This window comes from Thamnophis sirtalis, unplaced genomic scaffold (genome assembly GCF_051295495.1).
Source record: "Thamnophis sirtalis isolate CommonGarterSnake01/CBP01778 unplaced genomic scaffold, rThaSir2_p1.2 scaffold_9, whole genome shotgun sequence".
Lineage (NCBI taxonomy): Eukaryota > Metazoa > Chordata > Lepidosauria > Squamata > Natricidae > Thamnophis > Thamnophis sirtalis.
In genome coordinates this window covers 76,077,220-76,103,976 of record NW_028261389.1, presented here as the reverse complement: position 1 = coordinate 76,103,976, position 26,757 = coordinate 76,077,220, and the positions used below count along the sequence as shown (strand labels likewise).

General features: G+C 42.8%; 2 protein-coding genes across 4 annotated transcripts in view; both read left to right on the top strand.

Annotated features, from left to right (window-relative positions):
* ATXN7L1 (ataxin 7 like 1) overlaps window positions 1-15,273 on the top strand; it is a 64,863-nt gene extending 49,590 nt beyond the window's left edge. For all 3 annotated transcript variants that reach the window (XM_087722317.1, XM_087722315.1, XM_087722316.1), the window contains 7 exons: window positions 3,491-3,573; window positions 4,435-4,691; window positions 4,902-5,094; window positions 6,969-7,090; window positions 9,650-10,619; window positions 12,426-12,500; window positions 14,091-15,273. In XM_087722317.1, the coding sequence (XP_087578443.1) occupies window positions 3,491-3,573; window positions 4,435-4,691; window positions 4,902-5,094; window positions 6,969-7,090; window positions 9,650-10,619; window positions 12,426-12,500; window positions 14,091-14,132 (1,742 nt within the window). In that variant the 3' untranslated portion in view covers window positions 14,133-15,273. The remainder of the gene's footprint in view (window positions 1-3,490; window positions 3,574-4,434; window positions 4,692-4,901; window positions 5,095-6,968; window positions 7,091-9,649; window positions 10,620-12,425; window positions 12,501-14,090) is intronic.
* A 4,983-nt stretch (window positions 15,274-20,256) lies between these two features.
* Window positions 20,257-26,756, top strand: EFCAB10 (EF-hand calcium binding domain 10). The gene is made up of 4 exons (XM_014075344.2): window positions 20,257-20,440; window positions 23,614-23,778; window positions 24,886-24,970; window positions 26,503-26,756. Exons 1-4 carry the CDS (start codon window positions 20,344-20,346, stop codon window positions 26,537-26,539), a joined length of 384 nt encoding a protein of 127 aa, XP_013930819.2. The 5' UTR covers window positions 20,257-20,343; the 3' UTR covers window positions 26,540-26,756.
* The last annotated feature ends 1 nt before the right edge of the window (window position 26,757 follows it).

Here is a 26,757-nt window from a genome sequence, read left to right as displayed (position 1 = left end):
GGAGGGGAAGTAGGGCTAGGGGAAAGGCGGACGAGGAGGGAGGGAAAAGAGGAGCAGGAGGAGAAAGGAGGAGTAGGAGAAAGAAGGAGGGTGGGAAGAGGAGCAGGAGGAGAAAGCAGGAGTAGGAAAAGGAGAAAGGAGGGTAGGAAGAGGAGCTGGAGAAAGGAGTAGGAGAAGGAAAAAGGAGGGTGGGAAGAGGAGCAAGAGAAAGGAGGAGGAGAAGGAGGAGAAAAGAACAAGGGAGGAAAGAAGAGCAGGAAAATGGAGGAGTAGAAGAAGGAGAAAAGAATGAGGGAGGGAAGAGCAGGAGGAAAAAGGGTAGGACGAGGAGGTGGAGAAAGGAGTAGGAGAAGGAAAAAGGAGGGTGGGAAAAGGAGCAAGAGAAAGGAGGAGGAGAAGGAGGAGAAAAGAACAAGGGAGGGAAGAGGAGCAGGAAAAAGGAGGAGTAGAAGGAGAAAAGAACAAGTGAGGGAAGAGCAGGAGGAGAAAGGAAGAGTAGAAGAAGGAGAAAGAAGAACGAGAGAGGGAAGCGGAGCAGGAGGAGAAAGGAAAAAGGGGATGGGGAGGAAGAGAAGGGAGAGAGGGAGGAGGAACAATATGAGAAAGGGGGAGCAGGAGGAAGGGGAAGGAGAGGGGCGGAGGAAGAGGGAGAAAGGGAGGGGGTAGAAAGGAGAAAGAGGAGGCAGGGGGAGGAGCAGGAGAAAGGAGGGAGGGAGAAGAGGTGAAAGAGGAGAAGGAAAAGGAGGAGATGAAAGGGTAAAAGGAAGAGGAAGAGAAAGAAGGAAGAGGGGGAGGAGGAGAAAGAGGAGGCTGGGAGGAGGAGGGAGGAACAGAAGGAGGAGGAGAGGGAGGAGACAGAAGACGAGAAAGAGAAAAGGGGAGTTCAGCTAAAGTATAAAATGAAGTGCCTAGAAAGAAAATTCTTCGCAGGAAAAGAGATTTTTTTTCCAGCCATTGACAAGAAACGTTAATTTTAGACTTGAAAACCTGCGGAGAGAAATTGTTAGCAAATAGCCAACGGGATCCATTCTGAAAGTTCCTCTCATATTCCCACTTTGCGGCGATTAAAATTGCAACAGATGTTTTATTGCCAGAACAAATTTTGGATGCCATTAATGGGCCCCTTCCCCATTTTGATATTCAAGATTTCTCTGACGCCTACATGGGGAGCGAGCACCCTATTTATTTTTTTAAATAGCCTAATGGGGAGAAAATTATATTTTGTTTGTAAGCATGAAGAACAGGAATTTGGTGTCCACTGTTAGTCAAACTCGATTTTTCACATGCAACAAAACTTTGAATAATCAGGGCATTGCCTGATCCTTAAATTCCAGGACAGCAGTAGATAAACAAGGACACTCTGACCCTCCAGATGTGGTTGAACAAGAGTCCTGAAACATCCTTCAGCTGCATAGTTGAGGGTCAAAGAGTGGAGAACTGAAGATAAACATCTGGAGGGCCACCAATGGCCTACACCGCCTCTAAAGTTCTCTTCTTGTACAGCTCTTCCTCTGGATTCAGGGAGATCTAGACAAGGGCCTATAACAGTTCGCCACGGACAACTGGCCTCAGGGCAGCTCGCTGTGGTCCAAGAGTTACACTAAGATCGAAGAAAGGGCGGAATAGAATCCTTAAAAGAAAGGATGCAAAAGGAGGGACAGAAAGAAATGTGAAGCAGTTTGCAGAGTCGGCTTCTGGCCCCCAACAATCTCTGCCTTCATTTTACCCACCTCGGAAGGCTGAGTCAATCTTGAGCCTAGTGGGATTTCAACAGCCAAATTGCAGGCAGCCGGCAGAAGCAGCCCGCAGTACTGCACTCGAACCCACTGCGCCACCTCGGCTCAAAATAAACAGGTCCAGGCATGTCCAGAGGGGAATCAAAAGAAAAAGTCAAGATGGCAGTCGCAACCATGTGATTGAGGTCACTCCCTTCTGGTGTTGGTTGCAGCTTTTGAGGGCTTGGTTGTAGGTCCCCTCTTGCCATAGGCCTCTTCACACGTCATTAGACCCCTGTGCAACATACATCATAAGGGGAGGACCTCAAATCCCCTCGTTACGGCTGCCATCTTGGGTCTAAGCCAATTCCATGAGGTGTTGGGTTTATCAAACGTCTGTCCTTTCTCTCTTTTTTGAATGGGGCAAAGAAATGGACACGCTCCTCCGCTCCTTCCCATTTCTGAACCCCAAGGATGGGGAAGGGAAGCAAAGAGGGACATTAAAAAGACATCTACTATTCATCCATTTTATTCCCTGCTTCAGAATCCAGCCGTTGGTTGCTTTTGATACGCAGGTGGTCCTCGACTTAACAACAGTTTGATTTGGTGCTGTCATAACTTTGAATAGTCGCTACATGAACTGCTGTAAATCAAGTATTACCTGTAGTGACCCCAATTTAGTGTGGGCCCCAGAGAGGTCATCTATATTACTCACCTACAATTCAGGAGGCAAAGCTTATCTGAGCTACTCTTTTTGATAAGCCTTTGGAGCTTTCTGTTCCTTCAGAACGCGGAAGCTCATTTATTCCTAACTATCCGATAACCCGGTGTTGCCCGCGTATCTATTTATAGTGGGGAAACGTCCAGACCAAACATAATTTCTAATGTTGGATTTTCACCCTTACCAGAGGGAGCCCCCTTGTGGAGTACTGTAAAGCCGTTACCATGACAACTCCACTGCACTGTACAGTAGAAGCCATTGTAAGGCACAACAGGCTGTATCTTAACAGAACGCACACACCGAGGGGTTTTAAGAGTGTCTTATCCCCACAGTATTTGTTTGCAGAGAGTAAGTCATCTTAGAGGCCCACTGATTTGTGTGTAGGCCTGAGCATAGTTTCTCGGTTGAAATGGGTTAAAAACCAGAAGGGAAAACGCGTGACCCGTCAAAACCGTGCTCGACTAAGCCGCGCCCGATTAAACCGCGTCGCTGACGTCATCAACAGGGCAACAACAGCCAGCACGGAGAAAGAAGGGCGCTTTAAATAGCGCTTTGAAAGCAAGCCGATTCAACTTAAGGTAAGGGTTAGGTTAAGGGTTAGGTTAAGGGTTAGGGTTAGGTTTAGGGTTAGGTTTAGGGTTAGGTTTAGGGTTAGGTTAAAGGTTAGGGTTAGGTTTAGGGTTAGGTTAAGGGTTAGGTTTAGGGTTAGGTTAAGGTTTAGGGTTAGGTTAAGGGTTAGGTTTAGGGTTAGGTTTAGGATTAGGTTTAGGGGGGTTAGGTTTAGGTTTAGGGGTTAATTTTAGGTTTAGGGTTTACAGCGTGCTTCTGTCTCCGCGCTGTTGTCGCCCTGTTGATGACGTCAGCTACGCGGTTTAGTCGAGCGCGGTTTAGTCGAGCGCGGTTTTGTGGTGGAACCGGGAAAACGAGCCCAGTTAGAAAAAAATTCACTTTTTTACACATCTCTTTTGACGTGCCGTGTCTTTCCAAGTTGTTCGCGTAATTTTATGTCGCCGCTTTTTCTTTTAAAGAGCCTTTTTTATATATTTTTAAACAGAAAGAGAGTTTGACCCAAATAAACATTGCGGAGTATTGGACCCCGAAACCAAGAAACCCTGCACGAGGTCCCTCACCTGCAAGGTAAGTTTTCTTCTTGGTTCAGAGATAACAATCCTATGATAGTAGTTGCAGATGAGCTGGCTGAAGTCTGAAGGCTACTGTTATTATTCTGTCGGAATATTTTTAGGCCTCTGTTTTTCTTAAGCTGGCCAAAAATATGAGGTCTGGGTTTCAGCGCTTAGACTTATGTACCGCTTCACAGTGCTTTCCAGCCCTTTCTAAGCAATTTACAGAATCAGCCTCTTGCCCTAACAATCTGGGTCCTCATTTCATTGACCTCGGAAAGGTGGAAGGCTAAGTCAGTCTTGAGCTGGTGAGAATCGAACTGCTGGCAGTGGGCAAAGTTAGCCTGCAATAGACATTCTAACCATTGCGCCACCCGGAAGGAGAATGGGAAAGGGAATAAGAGGAAGGAAGGAAGGAAGGAAGGAAGGAAGGAATTGCAATATCACTTATATACTGCTTCACAGTGCTTTACGGCCCTCTCTAAGCAGTTTACAGAATCAGCCTCTTGCCCCCAACAATCTGGGTCCTCATTTCATTGACCTCGGAAGGGTGGAAGGCTAAGTCAATTTTGAGCTGGTGAGAATCGAACTGCTGGCAGTGGGCAGAGTTAGCCTGCAATAGTCATTCTAACCATTGCGCCACCAGGAAGGAGAATGAGAAAGGGAATAAGAGAGGAAGGAAGGAAGGGAATTGCAATAGCACTTATATACCGCTTCACAGTGCTCTGCAGCCCTCTCTAAGCGGTTTACAGAGTCAGCCTATTGCTAATAAAACTAAAATAAAACTAAACTGAACTTTGAACCAAGAGAAACTTCGAATCTCTCGCCACAATTATTTTTAACACTTGTGTTTTGTTTTGTTTTTAATTTGTTTTAGACCCATTCTCTTAACTATCGGCGAGCCGTTTTAGGTCGCAAAAAGCAGTTCGACATCCTTTTAGCTGAACATAAAGCTCGATCCCGGGACAAAGAAGTGACGAAGGACAAGGAACATCCTCAGTCCGTAAGGGAGACGCATCAAAGCCAACCCACATCAGCACCAGATGTTGTAACGGGAGCATCCACGAACTCTGGGCAAGAACTTAAAGGAGCATCGCCTGCCAAATCTAGACAGCCCAATTCAGTATTTCCCAGGTGAGCAATATGTGGCCTTGAGCAGGAAGTCCTTTGCACAGGTAGTCCTCGACCAACGACCACAATGGAGCTCAAAATTTCTGTTGCTAAGCGAGAGGCTTGTTAAGTGAGTTCTGGCCACGTGCCCCCCCCCCCCGAGGTCAAACACAATCCTAATGCGGCCCTCAATGAAATCGAGTTTGACCCCCCCCTGTTTTAATCTCTCCTTAGATCCTCCTCTTCAAACAGCATAAACAGCAGCACCTCTTCAAATCACAGCGGAAACGTACCAGAATTGCCTCTCCCAGCCCTGGGAGGAGACTTACTCTGCCGATTATCCAGCGACGAGGGAGAAGGAGAAGGAACTGAAGAAGTAGAAAAACTAGACTGCTCCTATTCGGGCCACCATCCGCGGCCACTTGGGGTATCTCTCTATTTTTCCTTTATAATGTTATCTGTTGATGCCATTTATGGCTGGCTGAACGTCAGGGCTACGTCGAGCATTCAGAAAAGGCCTTTGATAAATCAAATTGGTACAAAGGAGCACCTTTTTCACTGCATTGAAGGAGTTCTTGATCGGCTGTTTTAAAAGCTGTCTGTTTACAAATATGCAATATGTGCTCTTAGATCAGGGGCGTCAAATTCAAGGCCAGGATTCGGCTCGCGGGGTGCTTAGATCCGGCCCGTGGGCCGGCCTGGAAACATCAGAGGAGCTCCGTTTTGGCTGTAAGGAGGCTGCAGGAGGCTGTTGCGGCCCCCCGCATCCATTTTTCACTGGCAGAGGGCTAGCAAAACAAACTAAAAATAAAACAAATGAAACTTTTCATTCCCCTTTTGCAAGAGCATTCAAGAAAAGACAGGGAAGGAGAAAGGGAAAGAGGAAAGGCAAAGAAAAAGAAGGAAAGAGGTGAAGGGAGAAGAAATAATGATAACTTTATAGTTAAGAAAAAATATTGTATATCTAGGTAAAGGTAAAGCACATATGTGCTAGTCGTTCCCAACTCTAGGGGGGCAGTGCTCATCTCCGTTTCAAAGCCGAAGAGCCAGCGCTGTCCGAAAACGTCTCCGTGGTCATGTGGCCGGCATGTCTAAACGCCGAAGGTGCACGGAACGCTGTTCCCTTCCCACCAAAGGTTTTTTTTATAGAGTAGAAAAACTATTTTTTACTTGCATTTTTTACGTGATTTCGAACTGCTAGGTTGGCGGAAGCTGGGACGCGGTGCTAGGGATTAGAACCACCGAACTGCCGATCTTTCTGATCGACAAACTCAGCGTCATAGCCACTGAGCCACCCTGTCCCTCATAATTTTTATAAGAATCACAAATTTTGGAAAGCACATTTCGGACAGAAAAATGTGCTCTACATGGGGCAGCCCTTGAAGAGCATTCGGAGACTTCAGCTTGTCCAGAATGCAGCCGCGCGAGCAATCGTGGGTGTACCTCGGTTCACCCACGTAACACCTATCCTCCGCGAGCTACACTGGCTGCCTATTGGTCTTCGGATACGCTTCAAGGCGCTAGTCGTCACTTATAAAGCCCTTCATGGTATTGGACCTGGGTACTTGAGAGACCGCCTGCTGCCAATTACCTCCACCAGACCGATTAGATCGCACAGACTAGGCCTCCTCCGAATTCCATCCGCCGGCCAGTGTCGACTGGCGACTACCCGGAGGAGAGCCTTCTCTGTGGCTGCTCCGACCCTCTGGAACGAACTCCCCGTGGAGATTCAAACCCTCACCACCCTCCAGGCCTTCCGCAAAGCCCTTAAAACCTGGCTCTTCCGACAGGCCTGGGGCTAAAGAGCTTCTGCCCCCCTTCTCGAATGGTATGGTTGTTGTGTGTTTTTAAATTGTGTACTGTTATGTTCGTTTTTTACCCCCTGTCTGTACTCCTTCCCTGACTGAATTGTGAGCCGCCCTGAGTCCCCTTCGGGGAAAAGGGCGGCATATAAATGAAATAAATCAAATCAAATCAAATCAAAATGTGAGAGATAAGGTCACTTCTATTAGGCGCAAGTTGAGGTTAGGTAACAATCAATGGAATTCAGGGGAGGTTGGACTTAGTTTGCTTGTAGGCAAACTACGTAGGGATTCTAGGCTGATGCCCTTTTTCACTCTGCCCCCAAATTCTCCCACACCTTCTTCCACAATTTCCAAATCCTGTTAAAAAGGGGGGAGACGGACCATTTTTTCCTACAATGTTACCAGCAAAGGCCGCAGTTTAACCAACAATTTGAATGCAAGGATAGATTTATATGGAATTTAAAATACTCTTTATTTCCTCCTCTCTCTTTCCTAGTTCTGTTCATTTGGGAGTCACCTGATGGGAAGAGGATACTACGTATTTGACAGGCGATGGGATCATTTTCGGCTAGCACTAAATTCTATGGTAGAAAAACACTTAAACTCACAAATGTGGAAGTAAGTATATCTGCGTTGTCCGGATAGTTCTTGTTTTAACGCTTATCGGTTTTTAAAAATCAAATGTATTTGCCACCCGTCCTGCAGTTCAGGTGGCTCTGAGTGGCAAAGAAAATACTAAAATTTAATAGTATTGTGTAGGGAAAAAAATAGCATATAAATAATCTGTAATTCTAATGCCAAAGCAAGGATAAGAGTAACATTGGTGAATAGGAATAATTTTAGTAACCACAAAGTGGTAAAGTAATAGCTACATTTTGAAGAACGCTTGCTTGCTTGCTTGCCTATCTGTCTATCTTTCTCTGTCTGTCTATCTACCATCCATCATCTATCTATCTCTATCTATCTATCTATCTATCTATCTATCTATCTATCTATCTATCTATCTATCTATCTCTATCTATCTATCTATCTATCTATCTATCTATCTATCTATATCTATCTATCTATCTATCTATCTCTATCTATCTATCTATCTATCTCTATCTATCTATCTCTATCTATATCTATCTCTCTCTCTCTCTCTCTCTATCTATCTATCTATCTATCTATCTATCTATCTATCTATCTATGGATCTATCCATCCATCCATCCATCCATCCATCTCTATCTATCTATCTATCTATCTATCTATCTATCTATCTATCTATCTATCTCTATCTATCTATCTATCTATCTATCTATCTATCTATCTATCTATCTATCTCCATCTATCTATGTATCTATGTATCTATCTATCTATCTATCTATCTATCTATCTATCTATCTATCTATCTATCTATCTATCTATCTATGGATCTATCCATCCATCCATCCATCCATCCATCCATCCATCCATCCATCCATCCATCCATCCATCCATCTATGGATCTATCTATGGATCTATCTATGGATCTATCTATCTATCTCTATCTATCTATCTATCTATCTATCTATCTATCTATCTATCTATCTATCTATCTATCTATCTATCTATGGATCTATCCATCCATCCATCCATCCATCCATCTATCTATGGATCTATCTATCTATCTATCTATCTATCTATCTATCTATCTATCTATCTATCTATCTATCTATCTATGGATCTATCCATCCATCCATCCATCCATCTATCTATGGATCTATCTATGGATCTATCTATCTATCTATCTATCTATCTATCTATCTATCTATCTATCTATCTATCTATCTATCTATCTATCTATCTATCTATCTATCTATCTATCTATCTATGGATCCATCCATCCATCCATCCATCCATCCATCCATCCATCCATCCATCCATCCATCCATCCATCCATCCATCCATCCATCCATCCATCCATCTATCTATCTATCTATCTATCTATCTATCTGGATCTATCTATCTTTGGATCTATCTATCATCTATTATCTATCTATCTATCTATCTATCTATCAATCATCCATCCATCCATCCATCCATCCATCCATCCATCCATCCATCCATCCATCCATCTATCTATCTATCTATCTATCTATCTATCTATCTATCTAATCTATCCCTATCATGTTACATGTGAATGATGTACAGTGAGAAAAAGGATAAAGTGGTTTGAATGTAGTAAATAATTAATATAAATATTCCTGTTAATTCAGCTAACAGGTTTCTTAGTACCTTTTTATATCAGATATCATTCTGGGATATTATAATAGAATGAGTTTTGCAGGCAAAGCTTTGTGATGATATTCATGGACTGATATCATTAGAGAAGTTGTAGGTGCTCCTCCACTGGAGGTTTTTAAGAGAAGACAGGACTGCCATTTGTCCAGAATGGTACAGGGTCTCCTGCGTGAGCAGGGGTTGGTCTAGAAAACCTCTGAGGACCCTTCCAACTCGGTTACTCTGTTGGAGAATTGAGAACATGTTTTGGTCTATTTTCTTCCCTTCTCTCTTGCACAGTATGTAGATATCGTTTATGTATCTACTGATGGACAATAAGTGAGACTGTCAGCACCCAAGATTTCTCTAAAGTATTTTTGACTTGGCTTGGTCTAGGACGGTCACAACTTCTCCGTTGAAACTCCGTTGAATCTCTCCATTTGCTTCGAAATCAAAGAGTTTTCACCATGTCTTCTGACTGCTCTTTGGCATTCATGGATGCATTTTTGCTAATCTTCTCCCTCATTCTCCTACATAGTGGTTATTGCAGTCATTACACTGGATAAAACCTTAACTGTGGAGATCTGAGTCTGCATTCCTACCTTGTTTCCCCGAAAATAAGACAGGGTCTTATTTTCGTTTGACCCCTGAAATAAGCACTTGGCCTTATTTTTGGGGAGGTCTTATTATTTTTGAGCTGCAGGAGGTGGCGAGTGTGGTCACCTCATGGCTGCTGCTGTGTTGCAATATTTCCTGGGAGGGCTTATTTGGGGTGGGGGGAGGGTTTATTGTAGCACATGCGCTCAAAAGCCCAATTGGACATTATCCGGGGAGGTCTTATTTTCAGGTAAACTGGGTATAGCTAAAGATGCTGGGTGGGACTGAAAGAAAAACGGATCCATCCCGACGTATGTTTCTTTCCTTCCATACTTTAGGAAGATCCCTCCTGCCGTGGATAGCCCCATGCCGTCTCCAGCGGCCCATATCAGCAGCCCCTTCCCGTCCTCCGTCCTCCAACCTTTCAGCAACCCCACCTCGTCGTACATTCCATCCGCACCCGTCAGCTCAAGAATCCCTCCTTCTTACGTCATGACTTCCGCCATGTTATCCAACGCCGCGTTGGCAACGCCAACGGACACCAACTCCATCACGTCCCACGCCACCGCCTTCCCGCACGTGGCGGCCAGCCTGAGCATCGTCGACTCCACTTTCAAGATGCCGTCCGCCCTGTCGCCTCTGCCGGCCGTCATCCCTTCCCCGTCTCACAAGCCATCCAAAACGAAAACCAGCAAATCCTCCAAAGTCAGAGACCTGTTGTGTCGCGGCGACGAGCCCTCTAGTAACAAAAAGAGGAAGCTGCCGTCGTCTTCCTCCTCCTCTTCCTCCTCCTCCTCCTCTTCTTCTTCCTCGTTATCGTTGCAGACTTCCTCCCCGGCCTCGTTTTCAGGGGCGCACAGGAAGAACTGCGTCTTGAACTCCAGTTCCACCCTCAACTCTTACCAGGCGACAGCTTCCTACAACAGCCTCTCCGTGCACAACGCAAACAACGGAACAAGCCCCTTCAGTGCCAAATCAGAGCCCTCAGGACGGACTTCGCTCTCCGGTAGCACGGCGGACTCGGTCAAACATATGAGCATCGTCGTGAGCAGTATTGACTCTTCCAGTTTGTCTGTCCCTTCCCTGGTGCACCCTCTGGCGGACCACTCCCTCGCCCCGCACAACGCGGTCTCCTCTCTGCCCCTTTGTTTTGACAAATCGGAAGGGAAAAAACGCAAGAACTCAAGCGCTAGCAGCAAAGCCTGTAAAATCACTAAAATGCCTGGAATGAATAGTGTTCATAAAAAGAGCACGGCCAATCTCATTTCTCCGGTGCCGGATACGCCAAACAACGCCATCTCTCGGCCGGTAAGCCAGCTTTGGTGGGTCTTAAGAGAACAGGGGTGTCGAACTCGATTGCATTGTGGGCTGCATCAGTGGTTGGGTGGGTGGGCATCAAAGGAGGCCGGAGTGGGCGTGGCCAGCTCGACGTCACTCGTGTCAGTGGCGCATGGGGTGGCCAAGTGCTAAGGCAGGACTTCTCTCAGACCCTCCCTCCCTCATTATAATCCCTTCCTTCCTTCTTTCCTTCCTTTCTTCCCCTTCCCTTCTTTTTCCTTCTCTCTTCCTCCTCCTTCTTCCTTCCCTCCCTTATTTTTTCTTCCTTGATCTCTTCTCATCTTTCCTTCTTTTTCTTTTTCTTTGTCTTTCCTCTTTCCTTTTCTCCTTTCCTGTCCCTTCTTGCATGCTCAAATGCAAAAGGGGAAACGTTTCTCCTTTTGTTTTTAGTTTGTTTTGCTAGTCCTCTGCCAGCGAAAACGGAGCTCGGGGTGGGGGGGGAGGCTAACCCTAACTCCCCTGAGGTCTGTTTTCGCTGGCAGAGGAGCCTGGGAGCGCCTCGCACTCCCTCCTGACCCGGGGTGAAATCCAGCAGGTTCTGGCAGGTTCTGGAGAACCGGTAGCGGAAATGTTGAGTAGTTCGGAGAACCGGTAGCAGAAATTTTGAGTAGTTCAGAGAAGCGGTAGCGCAAATTTTGACTAGTTCAGAGAACCGGTAGCGGAAATTTTGACGAGTTCAGAGAACCAGCAAATGCCACCTCTGGCTGCCCGAATGGGGTGGGAATGGAGATTTAGCAGTATCCTTCCCCTGCCACGCCCACCAAGCCACACCCATCAAGCCGCACCCACAGAACTGGTAGTAAAAAAAAATTGAATTTCACCACTGTCCTGACCTCTGCACCGCAGGCTGCTCCTTTGCCATTTACAGGATGACCCCACAGGCCAGATCTAAGTACCCTGTAGGCAGGATTCGGCCCAGGGGCCTTGAGTTTGACACCCCTAACCTAGAAGAAGTCAGTCTTCTTGAGAAATCTCAAGAATGGGACCCTTGTGAGGTTTTCAGAAATTCCAGGAAAAAAATCAGCACGATCTATTTTAGGACTGAAAAATCCTATGACAGCATTTTTCATATCTCAGGACAGGTTGCTGGAAATAAGCCTTCCATTAATGTTTTTTAAGAACAATTAACGTATTTTTCGGAATATAAGACGCACCGGAGTATAAGACGCACCAAGGTTTTGAAGAGGCAAATTAAAAAAAAAAGTTTTTGCACTCTGCAAACTTCTGTTTTTCGCAAAAACGGGCCTGTACCCCCCACCGAAAAGCACGAATAGCCTTTAGGAGGCTTGTAGAGTGCTCCGGGGGGGGGGGGGCTGCCCCCTCAAAATGAGCAAAATGGCCCGTTTTTTACGAAAATGGGTCCATTTTTTGTCAAAAAAAATGCATGCATAGCCTTTAGGAGGCTTATAGAGTAAGGGGCTGGGGGGGGGGGCAAAATTGAGCAAAAAATGGCCCATTTTTCATTCATTGCTGTCCTCCCCAGCCCCCAGGAGCTCTCTGAAAGCCTCCTAAAGGCTCTGCACGGCCATTTTGGTGAAGGGGCAGGATTTCGGGAGGCAAAAAATGCTGTATTCGGTGTATGAGACGCACCCAGATTTTCATCCTCCTTTTTGAGGGAAAAAGGTGCGTCTTATACTCCGAAAAATACAGTAGTTTTTAAAAAATGAACTGTATTCCAGTGAAATGCAGCAAGCAGTGGAAATAAGGGTCTCTCTCTCTCTTTTTGTCTTATCATTATTATTTGCAGATGATCATAATTATCATTATTATTTGCAGATTGGGAAAAACAGTGGTGTAGCTTTGTCTCAATCCAGCCCTTCAAGTACATCAAATCTAATGCACAACAAACAAGTGAGTTTGTGTTTGTTTTTTTAAAAATTATATTTAAATCATACTATGCATAAAATTAATTGCTGTATTGTTGTCAACAAATGTGGCTCCTCTTAGCAAGTCCATTATTTTTACAGGTAGTCCTCAAGTTACCACAGTTCATTTAGCGACCGTTTGAAGTAACAAGGGCAAGGAAAAAAAGTGACTCAGGACCACTTTTCACACTTACGACCGCTGCCTCTTCCGCATGGTCGCGTGATCGAAATTTAGATGCTTGGCAACTGACTCATATTTGTGACGGTTGCAGTGCCCTGGGGTCACGTGATCCCCATTTACGACTTTTTGACGATGAGGAAAGCTGGATTCCTTTAACACCTTTGTTACTAATTTAACAGCTCTGGTGATTCATGTAACAACTGTGACAACAAAGGTCGTAAAGTGGGATAAAGCTCACTTAACAAATCTCTCCCTTAACAACAGAAATCTGGGGCTCAATTGTGGTCATAAGTTCTGAACCCGGCTCCCAAACACGACAAAACCTCTGTAGTGAAATCAATGTTTCCTTTATTAGGAGCGCCACCAGCCCCAACAAAAATAATTTATCTCTCCCACCGCAGGCTCACAAGTCTGTCCAGCAGGGAGATGAATAGTTGTCTGTCACATCTATTCATCTCCGCCCCCTTCCTCTTATCCCCAGAGCTAGGGTGGGGCTTCGTTAGCAGCAGTGGTTCTTCCGTCCCAAGGACCAGCCCATAGATTTCCACTGCTCTCCTCTCCTCTACCACATCTATCCATCTCCGCCCCCTGCCTTTTATCCCCAGAGCTGGCTTTGCTAGCAGCAGTGGTTCTTCCGTCCCAAGGACCGGCCCATAGATTTCCACTGCTCTCCTCTCCTCTGCCACATCTATCCATCTCTGCCCCCTGCCTTTTATCCCCAGAGCTAGGGGGGGGGGGGGCTTTGCTAGCAGCAGTGGTTCTTCCGTCCCAAGGACCGGCCCATAGATTTCCACTGCTCTCCTCTCCTCTACCACATCTATTCATCTCTGCCCCCTGCCTTTTATCCCCAGAGCTAGGGTGGGGCTTTGCTAGCAGCAGTGGCTCTTCTGTCCCGAGGACCAGCCCATAGATTTCCACTGCTCTCCTCTCCTCTGCCACATCTATCCATCTCCGCCCCCTGCCTTTTAACCTCAAAGCTAGGGTGGAGCTTTCCTAGCAGCGGTGGCTCTTCTGTCCCAAGGGCCGGCCCATAGATTTCCACTGCTCTCCTCTCCTCTGCCTTCTTCGCATCTGAGAGTCAGGCACTGGACCCAGCTGTTCCTCCTCTTCCTCATCAGCTACCTCCAGACCTGGGGGCTGTTGACTCTCCATCTGAGGGCTGACGGACGGCTCAGGCTCCGCCTCTCTCTCTCTCTCTTCCCGCTCCATTCCCGCTTTCCCCTCGGAGCTCTCAGGTTGCTTTGATGCTGACCCTGAGGCCAGAGGCCAACAGGCCACAACATAAGTCAAGGACTATCTGTATGTTGTTAATTTTTGCAGTTTTGTTTTAAAAAAAAAAATATTTGTCACAATCCCATTTGTCACGTAAGGTGAATTGTTTATTTTCTCTTCCAGAAAACATTAAACCGGCCTGGTAGGATAAGGACACTTCCATGAATAAGGAGAACAACCATCTCTATATTTTTGCAGCCCTTCTCCAAGCCAGCTTAATTGGTTTCGATGTCCTGCAGATTTTTCTTTTCTTTTCGTAATTTTGTATTAAAATTGTTCCTTTGCCCCCCCTCCCCCATATAAAATTTGTAGTCATTGTTTGCTTTAATTTCTTACATGTGTTGGCCTCTGATCTGTGCAATTGGTCCCGATTTTAATTAATGCCTTCGGAAGGAAATTTTCTCTTTTCTTTTTAAGTTCCTTGCGAACAACGGGAGCAGTGGACATTTTGAAATGATGCCATTTGTGATTTAAAAAAAAGAATAGATTTGAGCAAAGCTATCATTTTCAATTTTGCGGTAACTTCTGTATTAATTATTGTCCTCGGGATGAAAAGAAAAATGTCCATCCATTTTGCTGACTTAACGGCTACAGGTTTCAGTGTTTCTAGATTCTTTCCACACGCTGAAGGGTTAATAATGCATCTAGCTATTGCCAATATTAATAGAAATATTGTGTGACCATTTCCTCATACCTAGGTGAAGGAGCCAAGGAAATGACTGCTCTCCTCCGCGTGAAGCATTATTCTAAAATAAAGACAGAAGCTGGACATAACTGAATTTGCATCAGTAGAATTGCACTGACAATGTTTTTACAGGAATTACTGGTTTTTTAAAAAAGGAAAGTAGGTTTTTTTGTAATCAGGAAACCAATTATACTAAGGTACTATACAAAATTACTACAAAGGAAATAACTTTTCTTTCTACAGAATTAAAAGTGCACTTAAAATGCCGGTTTATTTACATCTTGGGGAGAAATGAAAACGAATGCAAAATAGATTTTATTAGCTTCTTTCCTTTTAAAGTAAAGGCTTTCGGCAGATTTTAAAACCTAGACAATGTTTAACAACGGTAAACAAAAGCTAGGCCTCTTTGGGAGGAAATTAGAAAATATTCTCCAAAATAATTTTTATAATGTTATTGTAATTTATGTTTTTCTTATACTTGGGAAGCGACAGGAGTAATTTTCCTGAATGAAATGAAACTAAGAAAATATAAGCAATGGTTGTATTTTTCATGTATTTTGAGTTACGTTTTATTGTACATTCTTCAGATTGGAAAAAAATATATATATGTACATATCTTTATTTTTGCACAATTTTTTTGTCATTGGTTGTAGGAACAGAGCATTGTTTTTTAAAAACTAATTTATTTTGTGTTGTCTAGCTGCAGGAGTTATCAGATTTCAGTAGCAGAACAACACTGCAATGATCAAACTGCTGTTCTATATTTTTGAGGGGGGTGGGGGAGATACGATGAATATGAATTTGAGTGGCTGCTGAAGGAACAATTTAATGATGTCAGGACTTCCTTAGCTTAACGTGCATCTCTTATGTAGAACGCTGGATATTTCTGGGTGTTCTGGAATAACGCTCATTTTAACTTTTCATTTCCCGTGACTTAGATTTCACAGAATTTTGGAAACCCTAAGTATCCAATACAATCCTCCACCTTTTCCCTGAAAATATGCCCTCCCTGGATAATAAGCCCAATCGGGCTTTTGAGCACATGCGCTAAAATAAGCCCTCCCCGAAAATATTGCAACACAGCAGCAGCCGTGAGGTGACGACGCTTGCCATCTCCTGCACTTCAAAAATAATAAGACCTCCCCGAAAATAAGGCCAAGCGCTTATTTCTGGGTCAAAAGAAAATAAGACTCTGTCTTATTTTCGGGGAAAGATGTTATATAATGTGGTTTTAAAAATGGAAATGGACTGGGCCAGCCTGTATTGTAATGTAGCATTTGTTAAAATGTTTTTTTTCCCCCCTTTCCAACCATTTCCCCTTCTACACACCCACATTTCCAGAAGATTTCCAGCAATAGAGCCACCGAAGCTTTGGTCGTTAACACATAAAACGCAATGCATAGGCCCCGTCAGCCATATTAAAAATAAATAAATAAATTAAATTTAAAAAAGCAACTTGGATAACTATTTATGCCTTCTTTTGTATCAATGTTAACAATTGTACATAGGGCCGATCAACCTTTGTAGAGAATAGTTTATACAGCATATTCTATTATTGACGATACTCAGTGAACTCTTTGTTTAAAAAAAAAAAAGAAGAAGAAAATTTTTTCTATCTACACCTTCTATTTTGTTACGCTGTTTTACCCATGGCACTTTAAACGAAAACTTTGGGTTTTACATAGGCTGGTTGGTCATGGGAAATAAATTAAAAAAAAAAAACTGTTGCACAGAAGTGAAATTTGCACCTCCTCAATTATGCTTTCCTACTACAGATTTTAGAATCCTTTTCAAGAAGACTTTTGAAGATAAGCACGTCCAATCGTTCTAAAAAGAAATAAAAAAATTTGCCATATGTGTACAGTGGATTTTCTTTTTTCTACGGACCCATATTTTGTAACACTATTTTCCTCCTCCTGCACCTTTTATTGTATTAGCAGTATCCCAGAGAGAGAACCTCATTCCATGCTTGTGATAATTGTAAGTGTTGAAAGTAGATGTAAATAGTACAAATTTATGACTTTTACAGTTTTGAGAAAAGGGAAAAAAAATAAAATAAAGAACAAATGTATGTATCTGATCGATACTGCCATGGTTTTAGCACCAGGCCTGGAGATATTCTCTAGCGGGCGATTGTATTTCTTTTGTTATTTGTTGGTTTTGCTTTATTATTATTATTATTATTGTTATTATTATTATTATTTGTAACATGGCTTTGTAAATAAAATAATTTATATGTTTCTAAGAAAAAAAAACCCACGCAGTGCTTTTATCGCTTTGTCAAAGGGTCCAGGGATATCCGGGAAAAAAAATTATAAGCCTCGACACGACTCTGTACAAGTTTTTTATTAGGATTTGCTCTGAACTAGAAATCCATAAAGGGAGGCAGTGGCTCAGTGGCTAAGACGCTGAGCTTGTCGATCAGAAAGATCGGCAGTTCGGCGGTTCGAATCCTTAGCGCCGCACAACGGAGGGAGCTCCCGTTACTTGTCCCAGCGTCTGCCAACCTAGCAGTTCGAAAGCATGTAACAATGCAAGTTGAAAAATAGGAACCACCTTTGGTGGGAAGGGAACAGCGTTCTGTGCGCCTTCGGCGTTGAGTCAAGTCGGCCACATGACCACGGAGACGTCTTCGGACAGCGCTGGCTCTCCGGCTTTGAAATGGAGATGAGCACTGTCCCCTAGAGTCGGGAACCACTAGCTCATACGTGCGAGGGGAACTTCTACCTAGAAATCCACTATCCAAAATAAGGAAATATACTTAAATTTTTATGCTTATCCTGTGTGATCACTCCACAGTGACTATCAAAACACAACAAGCCACAAACAACCTTGATTGCCTACAAAAGCCCCAGTGAAAAGGATTTAAGGACACAATATGTGTCTTAACACGACAATTTTATGTAGGGGAAAAAAGGCCTTTGATCTTCAAAAAGATTGGAGGGTTGTCCAATCATTTCAGAGCTAGGGGTCAATCAGATCAGGCAAATTTCACTTGGGCGATCGGCCCCACGCTCTCAAAAAGCCCGATTTTGTTTAAATCAACACAAACTGAGTTAATTGGCACAGCATTGCCTATCATGCTACATAAGTATACTTCAACTAAGTCATAATGGCTGGAGCCAGCACATTGCAAGTAGTCCTCGATTTGCAAGGATTTGTTTAGTGACAGACGTTACAACGGCGCTGAAAAAAAATAACTATAATTGTTTTCTACATACATTTCATTACCAAGCTAAGTTACGTTATCACCCAAGACCATTCCTACCAACATCGACAGGTCAATGAACCAGAATATAAAATGAGAACAAACTCTACCAAACCCTACCAGTACTGATGATGTTACCTAGTTTGGTAATGAAACGTCTGCAAAAAAAATAACAAAATGGACCAAGGACCCCTCAAGGTGCAAATTTTTCAGGGTTGACATGGCTGCGTGTTGGTGTGGGTTATAAAAAATGCCTCCAGGTTGGTTAATTTGAAACCCCTTAGGTAAAAGCCAAACATTAGTTTACTGGGTAAGGAATCACCCTGCTAAAATCAGCCGCCAATGGCAAAAAATGCTTTCAATTAAAAAGAAACAGATTTATGTTTGATGGTATGCAGTGATAATCCTTTTTCACTGTCTTAAAAAAAAAAATCTCAGCAGTCTTTTTAAGGGATGAAAAAGCTTCCAGACTTTGCCATTCAGACAAACACAGATGGTCCTCAACTTACAACAGTTCATTTAGTGATGGTGCAAAGTTACAATGGCACTGAAAAGTAACTTGTCGTTTTTCAGTTACCACCTTTGCAGCATCCCTATGCTCACGTGATCAGAATAGAATAGAATGTAGAGTAGAATAGAATAGGAATAGAATAGAATAATTAGAATAGGAAATAGAATAGAATATAGAGAATAGAATAGGAATAGAATAGGATAGAATAGAAATAGAATAGGAATAGAAATAGAATAGGAATAGAAATAGAATAGAATAAGAATAGGAAATAGGATAGAATAGAATGTAGAGTAGAATAGGAATAGAAATAGAATAGAATAATTAGAATAGGAAATAGAGTAGAATATAGAGAATAGAATAGGAATAGAATAGAAATAGAATAGAATATAGAGTAGAATAGGAATAGAATTAGAATAGAATATAGAATAGAATAGGAATAGAATTAGAATAGAATGAAATAGAATAGGAATAGAATATAGAGTAGAATAGAATAGGAATAGAAATAAAATAGAATAGAATTAGAATAGGAAATAGGATAGAATAGAATGTAGAGTAGAATAGGAATAGAAATAGAATAATTAGAATAAGAAAGAATAGAATATAGAGAATAGAATAGGAATAGAATAGGATAGAATAGGATAGAATAGAATAGAAATAGAATAGAATATAGAGTAGAATAGGAACAGAATTAGAATAGAATATAGAATAGAATAGGAATAGAATTAGAATAGAATGAAATAGAATAGGAATAGAATATAGAGTAGAATAGGAATAGAATAGGATAGAATAGGAATAGAATAGAATACAGAGTAGAATAGGAATAGAATTAGAATATAATATAGAGTAGCATAGAATAGGAATAGAATTAGAATAGAATGGAATAGAATAGGAATAGAATATAGAGTAGAATAGAATAGGAATAGAAATAGAATAGAATGAAATAGAATAGGAAATAGAATAGAATGTAGATAATAGAATAGGATAGGAAAGAATAGAATTCTTTATTGGCCAAGTGTGATTAGAATCTGCCTTTGCTGCCTTTGCTCTCTGTGTACACAAAAAGACAAGATACATTCGTCAAGAATCATAAGGTAGAACACTTAATGATAGTCATAGGGTAGAAATAAGCCATCAGGACACAATCAATGTCAATATAAATCGTGAGGTTACAAGCAACACAATTACTGTCCTGCAGTCATAAGTGGGAGGAGATGGGTGATAGAACGATGAGAAAACTAAAAGTAATAGTAACGCAGACTTAGTGAATGGTTTGACAGTGATGAGGGAATTATTTGTTTAGCAGAGGGATGGCGTTCTGTTCAATGAATTTGCCTTTCCATTGTCTTTGCTTGCCAGACGCTCGCAAAAGGGGAATCACGTGAGCATAAATATGAACCAGTTGCTGAGCATCTGGATTCTATTCTATTTTATTCTATTCTATTCTATTCTATTTCAATTGCACTCATCATTCTGTTGCAAGAGTATCCAAAGTATAACATTGCTTTATGCGCCTCCGGAATTTTTAACCACTTCAAACATTGAGGAATTTTTGCAATTTTTGCAATTTTTGCAATTTCAAATCCGTGCAGCTTGGCCACGCTTGCAAACTCCCCCCCACCCCACCCCGCTATTCCCCGGGCCACGTGCTTTGGACCGGAGGCCACGCCCCTCCCGTTGTCCTAAACCAGTGTTTCTCAACCTTGGCGACTTTAAGTCCTGTGGACTTCAACTCCCAGAATCCCCCAGCCAGCATAGCTGTCTGGGGAATTCTGGGAGTTGAAGTCCACAGGACTTAAAGTCGCCAAGGTTGAGAAACACTGTCCTAAACACACGTCGCCGCTACTTCCCGATGACGTCACAACCCCCAAGCCCCCGCGCGAACAACCGGGCGAGCAAGCGGATTGGCCGAGCGGCCCCTTCATGGCGGCGTCTCCTGCGCGGCGTTTCCCTGGCCCGTCGCCTAGCAACGGCGATGGACCGAGAAACGGAAGGCCGCGAGTACTTGGCCCAGCACAAAATCCCGGAGCTTTTGTATAGTTTAACCTCGTTGCTGCTCTACCACCGGCCGGGTGAGAGAGGTTGGCCCGGGGGCCGCTGCGTTTCCGTGCCCTCGGGGAAGACCAGCGGATTTGCCCTTCACGGAGTATAAACAGAAAATGGGGGCTGGGGTTGCTTTTTTTCCCCTTAATGATTTTAATTTGGGGGGGGGGGAGTTAAAAAAGAGGGTTTTTTTTCAAGACCCGAGAAATGACCTGTGAGTAATTTACACAATAGGGCAGGAGTCTCCAAACTTGGGCGCTTCAAGACTTGTGGACTTCAACTCCCAGAATCCCCCAGCCAGCATGGCTGACTGGGGGATTCTGGGAGTTGAAGTCCACAAGTTTTAAAAACCCGAAGTTTGGAGACTCCCGGATTAGGATAAAAAAATGTGTCAGCTTTTAAGGTGGGTGGACTACAATACCCAGAATCCATGCCGGCTGGGGAATTCTGGGAGTTGAAATTCTGGGAGTTGAAATCCTCAAATCTTCAAGTGCCCAAGTTTGGAGGCTCCTGCATTAGGCTAGATATACTTTTCAACTTTGCCAGCTTTTTAAGGTGGGTGGACTACAACACCCAGAATCCATGCCGGCTGGGGAATTCTGGGAATTGAAGTCCATAAGTTTTCAAGTGCCCAGATTTGGAGACTCCAGCATTAGGTTAAAAGATGGTTTTAAGCCTTGTCAGCTTTTAAGGTGGCTGGACTACAAGACCCAGAATTCATTGCAGCTGGGGGATTCTGGGAGTTGAAGTCCACGAGTCTTCCAAGTGCCCATATTTGGAGGCTCCTGCATTAGGCTAAAACATGGTTTTCCACCTTGTCAGCTTTTAAGGTGGGTGGACTACAACACCCAGAATCCATGCCGGCTGGGGAATTCTGGGAATTGAAGTCCATAAGTTTTCAAGTGCCCAGGTTTGGAGACTCCAGCATTAGGATAAAAGGTGGTTTTAAGTCTTGTCAGCTTTTAAGGTGGCTGGACTACAAGACCCAGAATTCATTGCAGCTGGGGGATTCTGGGAGTTGAAGTCCACAAGTCTTCAAGTGCCCATATTTGGAGGCTCCTGCATTAGGCTAAAACATGGTTTTCCACCTTGTCAGCTTTTAAGGTGGGTGGACTACAACACCCAGAATCCATGCCGGCTGGGGAATTCTGGGAATTGAAGTCTATAAGTTTTCAAGTGCCCAGGTTTGGAGGCTCCAGCATTAGGTTAAAAGGTGGTTTTAAGCCTTGTCAGCTTTTAAGGTGGCTGGACTACAAAACCCAGAATTCATTGCAGCTGGGGGATTCTGGGAGTTGAAGTCCACAAGTCTTCAAGTGCCCATGTTTGGAGACTCCATTAGGCTAAACATACTTTTCAACCTTGTCAGGTTTTAAGGTGGGTGGACTACAATATCCAGAATCCATGCTGGCTGGGGAATTCTGGGAGACTTCTGGGGAAATCTTAAAGTGCCCATGTGCCCAGCATTAGGCTATAACAGTGTTTTTCAACCTTTTTTGTGCAAAGGCACACTTTTTTCATGAAAAAAATCACGAGGCACACCACCATTAGAAAATGTTTAAAAAATTTAACTCTGTGCCTATATTGACTATATATAAAGTAATTCTCCCACGGCACACCTTACACTATGTCACGGCACACTAGTGTGCCACGGCACAGTGGTTGAAAAACACTGGGCTATAATACCCAGAATCCATGCCAGCTGGGGAATTCTGGGAGTTGAAGTCCACAGGTCTTCAATTGCCCATGTTTGGAGACTCCAGAATTAGGCTGAAAAATAATTTCTATTTGTAGAAAATATCATTTCTGTTGCTAAGCAATGGCGGACCTGGGAAACTGAGAATGCAGCTGGGGGCTCGGCCAGTTTTCCTGCCTACTGCCCAAGGCTTGAGGTTGTGTTGTAGGCTGGAAGAAACAATGCCACATGTGACGTCTACTACACTTGAACGGGTGTGATATCTGGGTCAAAAGCTGTTGTACATGTCCAGGGGAAGAGTAACCACACACAATGCCTTTACTCAGTTGACTAACTGCAAGATTTGTAGCAGTGAGGGTGGAGGTTCGTTCTCTGAGCTTGTGGGCTGGTTTCCAAACATTTCATTACCAAACTAGGTAACATCTTCAGTGGAGTTTGAGGCATGTCAGTGTTTCTCTATTTATATGGGCTTCAGGTGCGGGTGTGCCAAGCGAGGGTTTTGTGATGGGTCTTTTTGTAGCAGTTCTGAATTTTGGCAGCTATTAAAGATTCAAGGAGGGAATTTGTATTTAATATTGCATGTCTTGACTGCAGCAACAATTGTATTTGCACAGTATTGGAAAAATGAGGAAATACCGAGAGAGGATGGTGTAATTAAAAAAAAAAAATTAAGATTACACAGAAATGGATAAACTGACATGAACAATAAAAGAGAAGGAAGATACGGGAATATTTTCAAGTATGGGATTTGTTTTATAAATGGTTGGATAATAGAAGTAGAAATTAGGAGCTGGGAAAATATTATTATGCAAGCAATTGACCCGGATGATACACTGTTCACAAAGCACTTATGTATGTTAATAGAAAAATGTAAAAATAAACTATATATATAAAAAAAAAATATTCAAGGACATAGATTGAAATTTCTGTGCCTCTCTTGGCCAAGAAGGAAGATACAAAATGCCTTTTTCACTCCCTTTTCCTTCTATAGTATCATCGTCTTCTTCATTTAGTCTTTTTCTATCTCCTTTTCTCTTCCTCCTTGTTCTAGGTGTTCCCTCTGAGTTTTGACTTTTTCTTTAACATTTAGCGTTCCACATGCATTTTTTAACATGTCAAGTAGTTCATGATACATCCAAAATTCCAGTGTCTGCTTAGTTAATTTAACAAATTGTTTAAACTTTTTCTGCTATATCACATTTGCTTAAACTTAAAGTTCATTCATTGTTTTTCCCCCCTTTCTTTTTTCCTTTCTTATTTCCTAATTCTAAAGTCCAGTTCCAATTTTATTTTCTTTTTTCTCCTTCCACCACAATAGTAAGTCAAATCCACAGGAAGATACGAACTGCCTGAGTGGCCAAAAAGTTAAGCTAGAAAACTTTAAAATTTTTTAATGTTATCTGTCAAATCATTTTAATAAAAAAAGAATGTTTAGTTTAGATACATTTAACAATATGGCTTGGAGCGGACAACAAAACATGATCGATCTCCCCCCTCCCCCTTTTTCAGAGAGACCGAGAGAATTTTTGATAAAGACATTGGAAAAAGTAAAGCTTGCCAGATCAACAACTGGTGATTATCCCAACCTGATGGAAGAGTCTAACTTGGATGCAATGTTTGATATGATTGATGTCGGGGGCGAAGGCTACATAAATGGAATACAGTACAAAGGAGGTTGGTTATTTCTTCGTATCTTCATCTTTTTTTGTCTCCCATGACAAGTTACAGTAAATCGAAAACCTCAAAAAGATTTACTTCTGTCAGAGTATTATTATGAGATAAACCCAGGAGCAAAAGAGCACACAGCATACAGAGCCTTTAGACAATTAATAGTGGTTTATATATACAAATATACAGACATACAAGGTAGATAAAATCCCTTGCCACTCAGCTCAGACACAAGGAGAGAAATGAGATACACGATGAGAGAAAAACGCCTTCTAATGGCCACCTATATATAGATACCTCTCTAGAGTCTCCACCTCACCAGAGTCTTAAAGAGGTGATACCATATATGGATGGATCCTCCTCATTGCATCAGTTTACAGCTTACAACCTTACATCAGCTGGCAGCTATGAAATCCTCATTACCTGACATCTTCCATTTTCTAACAAATGTAATGATATTTTAAATTCCTATTCAAAAATCCAACTGATTTGCCTGTAGGTATCTCAGCCTCTTGGCTAGCAAAGGATACTTTATCCCGCGTTCACTTAGTGACCGTTCCAAGTTACGATGTCACTGAAAAAAATTGACCAAAATTCAGATGCTTGGCAATTGGCTCATATTTATTTATTTATTGTAGTGTCCCGGGGTCATGCGATCCCCTTTTGCGACCTTCCGACACGTAAAGTCAATGGGGAGGCCAGATTCACTTAACAACCGGGTTGCTAACTTTAACAGCAACGATTCACTTAACAAACTGTGGCAGGAAAGGTTGTAAAATGGGTCCAAACTCACTTAACAAATGTTTCGCTTAGCAACAGAAATTGTGGGCTCAATTGTGGTTCTAAGTTGAGGACTACCTGTATATTTAGCAAGCTGCTGCTTGGCATGATGTGTGAATCCAGCTAAGCGATTCCTGACAGGCGGGACACCAAAACTGCGATTTTGGTGGGAGTCACATGACGGCAGCAATCTAAACACGAAATAAAATATTTCTAAAAATCGAATTTGGAGGCCGCCTTTTGAGCAATTGTGCATGGGGGTTATACTAGGTGTAATGTATACTACAGCAATACATTCAGAAATATATATATATTTCTCTCTTATTTGTCTAGCACTTGAATCTCTGGGATTGAGTAGCCAGGATGTACCTTATGCAGAAAATGAAATAATTACATCAAAGGTCTTCAAGGAAAATGTGTAAGTTAAACCAGAATGTTACATTTTATGTGGAATTGCAAGCATATTATGTATATGCCACTTTTTTTTTCTTTTTACAATCCCTTAAATTCATCCAACAATTTACCCTAAATTTTCCCAACCATCTTTTGGTACCTAATCCGGTCTCTAGCATTCAAAGTGAGATGTTGGACATTCACATGTGTCTAAAATCCACAGTTACTCAGGAGATTTAGCTGCTGATTAAAGCTATGGATTTAGGTGCAGAAAGTAAAGAACTATTGAATTGTTCCTCCACTTACCTTTTCAAACAAACCACATGATAATTATTGAAATATTGCTAGTCTTTCCCTGATAATTGTTTTAAAACACTTGTTAAGCAAATGGCCATGGTCATTAAGCAAGACATCCCATGACCTCTTGTGACCTTCTTGGCTTCTCCACTGATTTTGCTCGTTGTAAGTTGGCTTTGAAGATTGCAACTGGTGATTGTGTGACCACCACACACTGCAAGTGTCATCAATGAGGGTTGCTAGGCACCTGAATCAGAACCATGAGACCACAGGATGCTGTGACGGTTTTAAGTGCGAGAAACAGTTGTGATTTTTTTTAAGCGCTCTCTTAACTTCAGTCGCTAAACAAATAGTTATTAAGCAAGAATTATCTTTCAATAACAAATCGAGAAATAAAAATAAAAGGCAATTTATTATTAATGTTCTGACCCAGCTCCCCAAACATGACAATCCCTCGGACGTCAAATCAAAGATTCTTTTATTCGGAGTGCCAGCAGCTCCAGCTAAAAGTTTCTCACTCACCGCAGGCTAACAAGTCCGTCCGTCTGTCCGGGAGATGAATAGTTGTCTGCCACATCTATTCATCTCCGCCCTCTGCCTTTTATCCCCAGAGCTAGGGTGGGGCTTCGCTAGCAGCAGTGGCTCTTCTGTCCCAAGGACCGGCCCATAGATTTCCACTGCTCTCCTCTCCTCTGGCACATCTATTCATCTCTGCCCCCTGCCTCTTATCCCCAAAGCTAGGGTGGGGCTTCGTTAGCAGCGGTGGCTCTTCCGTTCCAAGGACCGGCCCATAGATTTCCACTGTTCTCCTCTCCTCTGCCTTCTGAGCATCCACGCGTCAGGCACTGGACCCAGCTTTTCTTCCTCTTCCTCATCAGACACCTCCAGACCTGGGGACTGTTGACTCTCCATCTGAGGGCTGACGGACAGCCCAGGCTCTGCCTCCATCTCTCTCTCTGACACCTCCATTCCCTCTTCCCCCTTGGAGCTCTCAGGTTGCCCTGATGCTGACCCTGACTCCCACGCCTCCTTCTCCTTCTCCTCCTCCTCCTCCTCCGATTCGGCTGCTGGAGGGACCGGCGGCTGACACGCCATAATCAACATAAAAACATGTGTAATATACACCTGCAAAAATTATTATATTGGCGTGCTTACAATTAAACACATTATCCAACCCATAATCAGACTGGTTGTAATGAGGAAAATACATTTGTTTATATATGATCTTTATATGTTATATCTCTTCGTTTTCCTCCACAGGACGAAAAAATTTACTGAGCTGTGGACAACAGTTTAATCCTGAATATTCTCACCTGCAATATTTTATATACATAATATATATATATATACACACTTTGGTTTCCCCCCAAAAAAGGTAGCAATTTCATTTCTATGTAATAGCCTTCACTTGTACTAATTGTACCGTCACTGAAGCAGTTCCTGTATTTCAGAATCTTCCAAGCTGTCATCATACTGAATTTGCTAAATAAATAATGGGAGTATATTAGCCAACAC